Genomic DNA, 8,605 nt, shown 5'->3' with positions numbered 1-8,605 from the left:
TAGAAACGGAAGTTCCTCAAAGGGCGTTTCTTTGTTTGAGTCCTTATTCTGTATTAAGAAGGATATCTTTAAGGTTATTGATCCTCACTTGCTGAAATTTGTTATTGTCTTGGTGAATTGTTGGTCAACATGCGTAGCAGTGCCTCTTTCCTTTAGAAATTGCTCCCCTTTCCATATTCTGTTTTTTTTTTTTTTGGCTAAGCTGATGTTTTATTCAGTTCGCAGAGGGAGAAAAAGAAAAAGCATACACATTTATCTGATTCTTCTGTGACCTGATTATTGTTTCGGTTCATTCTTTTGAAAGGATGGTGGGTTGCTAAGTCATTTACTTCTGGACTGGTTTTAATCTTTTGGTTTTATGATAGAAACTTTATTGCTGAAGGAAATTGTGGTTCTTCTTTATGCCTACACGATATCTTAATTGGGAATGTACTGCAATCAATCCGATTCATGGAGAATGTTTGGTGAAGTGAAAGAGAAGCAGGGGAAGGAGAATGGCTAAAATCCTAAAACAATGGAGGCACCTGGGTTAGATGATGAAAACCAGATTTGTAGGATAACTCTTTTTTTTTTTTTAAACACAGTAGGATAACTCGTTTTAACTCATGATCAATGTGTGAATTGTAAGAAAGACGAGAAATTGTCTGCAGTTGATTTGCAATTAGTTATTTCTAAGTCCAATTGCTATACGTCAAGGCCGTAGGAATTTATGAAGAGGAGTGCTATTTGCGCACTAGATGAGGAACAACATTTGCATGAAATGTATAATAACTAAAATAAAGAAGCTGAATTCGATATGAATTTGTAATCTCTCCGGCCCTTCTTTTTTGTCTTGGCACTGAATGATTCCCATCGCTTCGCCAAAGATCATGATGGAATTGGCTTTTGTTATTTGTGTTTGCTGTGTTTATATTAATCTTCCTGACTCCAAAAAAAAAAAAAAAAAGTTTCTTAGTACTGCTAATTCCTTGAACTTTTAAAATGAGAGCATAATCACATCTCTAGCCATCACAAGCGATGTCCCTGGAATAATACACGTGTCACGTTGTGACCGCTTGGGAATGGGAAACATCACCGGTTAATAAAATTAATAAGTATTTCAAATTGTTTATAAAAATATTTTATCATATAAAAATATAATAAGGTTAAAGTAGTCCATGTAAAGATATGGTCCCTCTTCTCCCGGACCAAACAAAATAACATTAAAATTTCTCCCTCCACCGCCCCTTCATTAAAACCTCTTCCTTCCTTTCCCTTCCCCTCCTTTTCCCTTTGTTTAACCAAACACGCCTTAATATATAGGTTGTGTGTATTGTTAGGTGGTCCGTGATAGCCGGAAGGTTGCCCGGAAGAACAGACAATGAGATGAATAACTATTGGAATTCTCACATCCGCAGAAAGCTGATGAAGATAGGGATTGATCCTCATAACTTGAATCTTGAGCACTCACTATTGCTTTTCCTTCTTGCACACCAATCCCAAACTCTGCTGAGTCCTCCCATAATAATGATACTGCTAAAGACATGGATCACAGCCAATCAGCTCCAACCCTTCCTCTATTATTTTGACCAGTTACACACACACACACACAAAATATATATATATATATATAAAACGTTGGAATTATTAAATATATAGACCTTTATGCTAATACACATAACGTTTCTACAACCATAACACATTTACAAGAACCAGTTTGAATTCGAAAAGTACTAGTTCTCGATCCATTGCAAGAAATAACTACACTAATATAACTTTTAACAGTAATTACAAGTAATAATTAAAAGAATTAAAATCTAAACATCATTCGTTAGCTACAAACAAATCCATTTACATACAACCACTTTGATAGAATTCACAACTAAACTAACGGAACTTCCGATTGTGTTTGCATGAAAAAATTATACAAATTTGGTTTCTACCAAGTGAAAAACTATTTACGTACACATCATAATGATTGTTCTCGAACCATTGCGAGAAATAACAATCCTATAGTAGAATCCAACAGTAATTACAGTTACAAGTAATAATTAAAAAGAATCAAAATCTACACATTGTTTTGTCATCAACTTCAAGCTGATCACTTTACAAGTACTTTGATAGAATTAATAAGGACACTAACAGAACTTCCAATGGTGATTGCATGAAACGCAGGTAACATATGTGGTCATAGGTTCATCAGCACTCCGAGTCTGCATCTGGTGAAAGATGCTCTCTCTCTTTCCACATTTCCCACACTTGAACTGATCAGTTGTGGCTTTTGGTTTCTGTTCACGCTCACACTCAAACAAAGCTTTCCTTTTGATCGTCTCGTTCTCCTTCTTCCTCGTGTCACTTGCCATTTCTGCTGTTTTCATCTCCACGAGCTGCTCCGGCGAGTATTCTCCGAGCAGAACTCTTCTTCGGAAATCTGGGTTCTTCGGATCCTTCAGGTTAAACATCAAAGACCTGTACTTGATCTTCTGAGCCCCATTAAAATGGCCCCAGTTCTGAAATAGCACAGACTCCACTGCAACAGAAACTCTAACAGGGTCACAAGTTTTAACTTGATCCTTGATTGATTCATCAGCCTCCCCTGAAACTCTAGAGAATGCCTCATGAAGAATTTCCCTTATTTTGTCTCGCCTTTCATCGTTAGTTTTAATCATAGTTTCCTGCTTTGAAGTAGCAACAAGGCTTGAGGGTGCCTCATTTAGTATTCCAGAAACTTGCTTCTTCTCATCCTTGGCCATGTTTGCAACAGAAACAGTTTTCTCTCCTGTAACTACATTGCAATCTTTTTCCTTTACATTTTCGGAGGTTGATGTCTCAATATTCCTATCATTTTTCTCAGCCTTGGCAACGTCCACGTCAGCCTGCATAAGTTTAAGCCTTATCACATGAGCCTGCCGAACCTTCTCAGCTTTAACATTTTCTGCAGAAAATGTGACGTTAGAATCTGCTTGTACCTTAGTCTTTCCGTTTTGGGAACTTGAGGTCCTATTCCATTTAGTTTTCTCAGCCTCTGAAACCTTCTGATAAACTTTTTCCTCCTTGCTTTTGCTGATTTCCTTCATGATTTTAGCTTTCCATATATCTAACAAGTCCATAGCGAAAGCCCGGATCTTCTTTTTGGGATGCTTTGTAAGAACTCTTAGATGTTTTCCCACCTGTGTCGATGCCAAAATTTGATAATTGACGGGAAACTTCTTGAGGAGCTTGAACGCATCAAGGCATCGATTTTCTTCGACCTCGCCGGCGGTTGAGGTCGTGGCCGCATCGGCCGCCTTCTTCACTGCTTCATATAATCGGATCAATTCTTTCTCCATCATAGAATCCTGAAAGAGAATTTCAACTTCTTATTAACTTTTCACTACATGAAGATTATATGAGATCGAGAATAAGCTTTTATTAAAACATTTATAGATTTAATTTAAATTATTATTATAATTTAAATATGATTTACTAAAATGCTGGTAAAAAATACTATTTATTAAAATATTTCTCGATGACCTTTTTCCCATGACAAGGGGATATAAGGATTGATTTGGCAAAGATTGGACTAGATGTTTTCCCCTAAATTAACAAATAAATAAATTTTAGATATAAAGATATCATTGATCATTGAAGACTATCCTATACATAAAACATAGTTAAATATTCTAATATTTTAGAAAATTTCGGATTGAATAAAATTTTGACTAATGAATGTAAAAAGATTTTGTTCATCACTTAACATTTGTTCGTTTTAATATTAGTTAGCTTAGATTCATTCTTTAATTTATCTAAAGATTTAATCTGCTACATAATCTCGGAAAGATACATACGAGACATAAATACGTAACTAACAATTATTAAATTTGAATCATAAATACTTTAATAAGTAATAAATAATTTTTTAAATTATATTTCACAAATTAAATAAATGATTGAAAATAAATAGATTACCTAACTAACTGTAAATAATATAATTAAGGGAGAATTAGAACCAAGGACCAAGAAAAAGCAATATTTATTTTAGAGGATCTTAAAAATCATAATTATTTTAAAAGACCAAAAATTAAAATACAATTTTAAAAATACTAAATCACCCATAATTATTCTTCTTTTCCAATCAACTGTCACATCTCATTCTATACAAAATTGAAAAACCATCAAATGTTAGATTTAGGACTATGAGTAACAAATAGTTTTGAATGTTATCGTTTGTGACAAAAAAAACTTAAAGATCTTGAAATAATAATGTTATCAATAATTACAAATTCTGAGTATGAATAAGAAAAAAGTTGTGTATATATAGCTTAGGGAAGTTCTAACTTTTTGAAAAAATTGTGGGAAAAATGTAATCACACTATTTTAAAATCAATACCCAACAATATAAAATAGTAGGGAAGGAAAGCAACAACTAAAAAATCACGGAGAGAGATGGAGGTGGGATAGAGATAATTTGGCATTTTAGAATCAATATTTTAAATTTTGGTCCTTTAAAGTAATTCTAATTTTTATGGTCTTTTTTAATAAATATTTCTTTCTACAGGTCCTTTATTCTAATTCTCCCTATAATTAAAATCACATATGTCTTGGGCTCATCTCCCTAAGGACGAGAACAAAAGGTCAAATTTTCAGAAGCACATTAATTAGGAGGATTTTAACTTTGATACTTTCTACAAATATTAGTCTCAAGCTTAAAATAAACTGAAGCTACCATATGTTATACCAAAAAAAAAAAATCTGTCTATCATATTGAAAACTAAATACATAGCAAATGAACGACATGTGGTTTTTTATTTTTAAATGACATCGTCATGCAATTTAGGTTACATGGTATTACTGGTCTACTGGATTAATTAAATTTTAAACATGCCATGATATATCATCAAGAAGACAAGAACTCTGATCCGAAATCATAATTAAATTGCTGATGAAAATATCAAAATGAAATCGAAATCTATAAAATATAAAGTTATTAATATTTTCTAAATCTCGTACCTTAATATTTCCTTTTTCGGAGTTTGATGTCTCAGTCCTATGAGTTTTCTCAACTTTTTCTTTCTTCTTCTGTCTTATTCCCTTGATGACTATGGCTTTCCATATCTCTACTATGCCCATAGCGAAAGCCTGGATCTTCCTTCTGGGATGCTTTGTTAGAACTCTCAGATGTTTACCCAATTGGGTTGCTACCAGAATTTCATAATTGACTGGAAATTTCTTGAGCAGCTTGAACGCATCAAGGCATTGACATTCTTCGAGCTCGCCGGCGGTTGAAGTCGCCGCTGCGTCTGCCGCCTTCTTAACTGCTCCAAACAATCGAATCAATTCTTTCTCCATCGGACAACTGTAAAAGAGAATTTTTGACTTCTTATTGACTTATTTTTCTATATGAAGATTATATGAAGATCGCTGAACTTATTTATAAGCCTCTATGAATTTTGATTTATCAGGTTTCTATCTCAAACAAAATAATTCTAAGATATCTAAATTTGATTCGGATGATTTATAGATTTAATTTAGATCTTCTCTTTATCTAACTATTTTTTATAAAATGTCAACACGTTTTTCGGTTTCATGAGACTTTCTTGTACGTATCCTTTTAAAAGATATAAGCGATAAATTATATTCACAAAATATATTACGATAAATATTATTTATCAATTTAAGTTTTATCGCACTAAATCTTTAATTTATCTTTTGGTAGTTTGTTTAACATTTAAATAACTAACCGTTTAAAAATTTTAATAAATTTAGACAAAATTAAAGCAATTTTTACTTCAAAAAATTAACAACCTAATCAATTTTTTTTAACATATATATGTTTAACAAAGGTGGTGCAATTTTACTCCTGAATCTTATTTCTCAAGTGCAATTTTATTCTTGATCACTTTAGTGATGCAATTTTATTCCTAATCTTTAGGTGCAATTTTATTCCTATCATTTAGGCAATTTTTAACCCAAAGCAAAATAAGTGTTTTTTTTTTTTTTGCTACAATAATATATTCATTCCATAAGATTACAAGCACCAATCCAAAACTCAAGAAAGGCTACAAAATCAACCTCAAAAACTCCAAGTGAAAACTACAAAATAAGTGTTTAAATGATTGTAGTAATATTAATATCAAAGGGGGCGTTTTGGTTGGAAAAAATGTCAATTCTTTGATAAAAGAGCCAATTAGTGATAGATCCTCATAACCATGAACTTATTCTCATCTTCATCACCAAAGCTTTACTCTTCATCGCCCTACCTGTTTCTTTCATTCTTCCAACTTGAGTCTTGACCTCACTATTGCTTTTCCTTCTTGCACACCAATCCCAAACTCTGCTGAGTCCTCCCACAATAATAATACTGCTAAAGACATGGATCACAGCCAATCAGCTCCAATTCCTCTATTATTTTAACTAGTTACATAGATGTATATATACTCCTCCGGACCCAATTCTTGAGTTGGTTTTGGTCCTAAATATAAAACTCATTTCTCATATTTATTAATTTTCTCTAAATTACCCCTATGGATACTCTCTCAAACATAATCAAGTAGAAGAGGGAGAGGGCATATTAAGAAAGATGATTATGGTATTTTAGGAAAAATGTGTCATTTTTTTTATAATTAATTAACTTACCTAACTTTCTTAATCTAATCAAATTAGTTAAATGAGTCTTATATTAAGGATCGGAAGAGTATATATAACGTTGGAATTATTAAATATATAGACCTTTATGCTAATACACATAACGTTTCTACAACCATAACACATTTACAAGAACCAGTTTGAATTCGAAAAGTACTAGTTCTCGATCCATTGCAAGAAATAACTACACTAATATAACTTTTAACAGTAATTACAAGTAATAATTAAAAGAATTAAAATCTAAACATCATTCGTTAGCTACAAACAAATCCATTTACATACAACCACTTTGATAGAATTCACAACTAAACTAACGGAACTTCCGATTGTGTTTGCATGAAAAAATTATACAAATTTGGTTTCTACCAAGTGAAAAACTATTTACGTACACATCATAATGATTGTTCTCGAACCATTGCGAGAAATAACAATCCTATAGTAGAATCCAACAGTAATTACAGTTACAAGTAATAATTAAAAAGAATCAAAATCTACACATTGTTTTGTCATCAACTTCAAGCTGATCACTTTACAAGTACTTTGATAGAATTAATAAGGACACTAACAGAACTTCCAATGGTGATTGCATGAAACGCAGGTAACATATGTGGTCATAGGTTCATCAGCACTCCGAGTCTGCATCTGGTGAAAGATGCTCTCTCTCTTTCCACATTTCCCACACTTGAACTGATCAGTTGTGGCTTTTGGTTTCTGTTCACGCTCACACTCAAACAAAGCTTTCCTTTTGATCGTCTCGTTCTCCTTCTTCCTCGTGTCACTTGCCATTTCTGCTGTTTTCATCTCCACGAGCTGCTCCGGCGAGTATTCTCCGAGCAGAACTCTTCTTCGGAAATCTGGGTTCTTCGGATCCTTCAGGTTAAACATCAAAGACCTGTACTTGATCTTCTGAGCCCCATTAAAATGGCCCCAGTTCTGAAATAGCACAGACTCCACTGCAACAGAAACTCTAACAGGGTCACAAGTTTTAACTTGATCCTTGATTGATTCATCAGCCTCCCCTGAAACTCTAGAGAATGCCTCATGAAGAATTTCCCTTATTTTGTCTCGCCTTTCATCGTTAGTTTTAATCATAGTTTCCTGCTTTGAAGTAGCAACAAGGCTTGAGGGTGCCTCATTTAGTATTCCAGAAACTTGCTTCTTCTCATCCTTGGCCATGTTTGCAACAGAAACAGTTTTCTCTCCTGTAACTACATTGCAATCTTTTTCCTTTACATTTTCGGAGGTTGATGTCTCAATATTCCTATCATTTTTCTCAGCCTTGGCAACGTCCACGTCAGCCTGCATAAGTTTAAGCCTTATCACATGAGCCTGCCGAACCTTCTCAGCTTTAACATTTTCTGCAGAAAATGTGACGTTAGAATCTGCTTGTACCTTAGTCTTTCCGTTTTGGGAACTTGAGGTCCTATTCCATTTAGTTTTCTCAGCCTCTGAAACCTTCTGATAAACTTTTTCCTCCTTGCTTTTGCTGATTTCCTTCATGATTTTAGCTTTCCATATATCTAACAAGTCCATAGCGAAAGCCCGGATCTTCTTTTTGGGATGCTTTGTAAGAACTCTTAGATGTTTTCCCACCTGTGTCGATGCCAAAATTTGATAATTGACGGGAAACTTCTTGAGGAGCTTGAACGCATCAAGGCATCGATTTTCTTCGACCTCGCCGGCGGTTGAGGTCGTGGCCGCATCGGCCGCCTTCTTCACTGCTTCATATAATCGGATCAATTCTTTCTCCATCATAGAATCCTGAAAGAGAATTTCAACTTCTTATTAACTTTTCGATATATGAAGATATATGAGGATCGACAATAAGCTTTTATTAAAACATTTATAGATTTAATTTAAATTATTATTATAAGTTAAATATGATTTACTAAAATGCTGGTAAAAAATATTATTTATTAAAATATTTCTCGATGACCTTTTTCCCATGACAAGGGGATATAAGGATTGATTTGGCAAAGATTGGACTAGATGTTTTCCCCTA

The 8,605-nt window shown here is 33.6% G+C and overlaps 2 protein-coding genes across 2 annotated transcripts; both read right to left on the bottom strand.

The window, feature by feature from the left end:
- Window positions 1-2,117: 2,117 nt before the first annotated feature.
- Window positions 2,118-3,308, bottom strand: LOC114756361 (transcription elongation factor TFIIS-like). The gene is made up of 2 exons (XM_028945303.1): window positions 2,949-3,308; window positions 2,118-2,855 (listed from the first exon to the last, which is right to left on the bottom strand). Exons 1-2 carry the CDS (start codon window positions 3,306-3,308, stop codon window positions 2,118-2,120), a joined length of 1,098 nt encoding a protein of 365 aa, XP_028801136.1.
- Window positions 3,309-7,164: 3,856 nt separating this feature from the next.
- Window positions 7,165-8,355, bottom strand: LOC114756362 (transcription elongation factor TFIIS-like). The gene is made up of 2 exons (XM_028945305.1): window positions 7,996-8,355; window positions 7,165-7,902 (listed from the first exon to the last, which is right to left on the bottom strand). The coding sequence occupies exons 1-2, from the start codon at window positions 8,353-8,355 to the stop codon at window positions 7,165-7,167; spliced, it is 1,098 nt and encodes a 365-aa protein (XP_028801138.1).
- Window positions 8,356-8,605: the final 250 nt, after the last annotated feature.

Source organism: Neltuma alba, unplaced genomic scaffold, assembly GCF_004799145.2.
Source record: "Neltuma alba isolate B1F8T4 unplaced genomic scaffold, ASM479914v2 tig00010389_pilon, whole genome shotgun sequence".
NCBI lineage: Eukaryota > Viridiplantae > Streptophyta > Magnoliopsida > Fabales > Fabaceae > Neltuma > Neltuma alba.
This window is presented reverse-complemented; position numbering and strand designations above follow the sequence as displayed.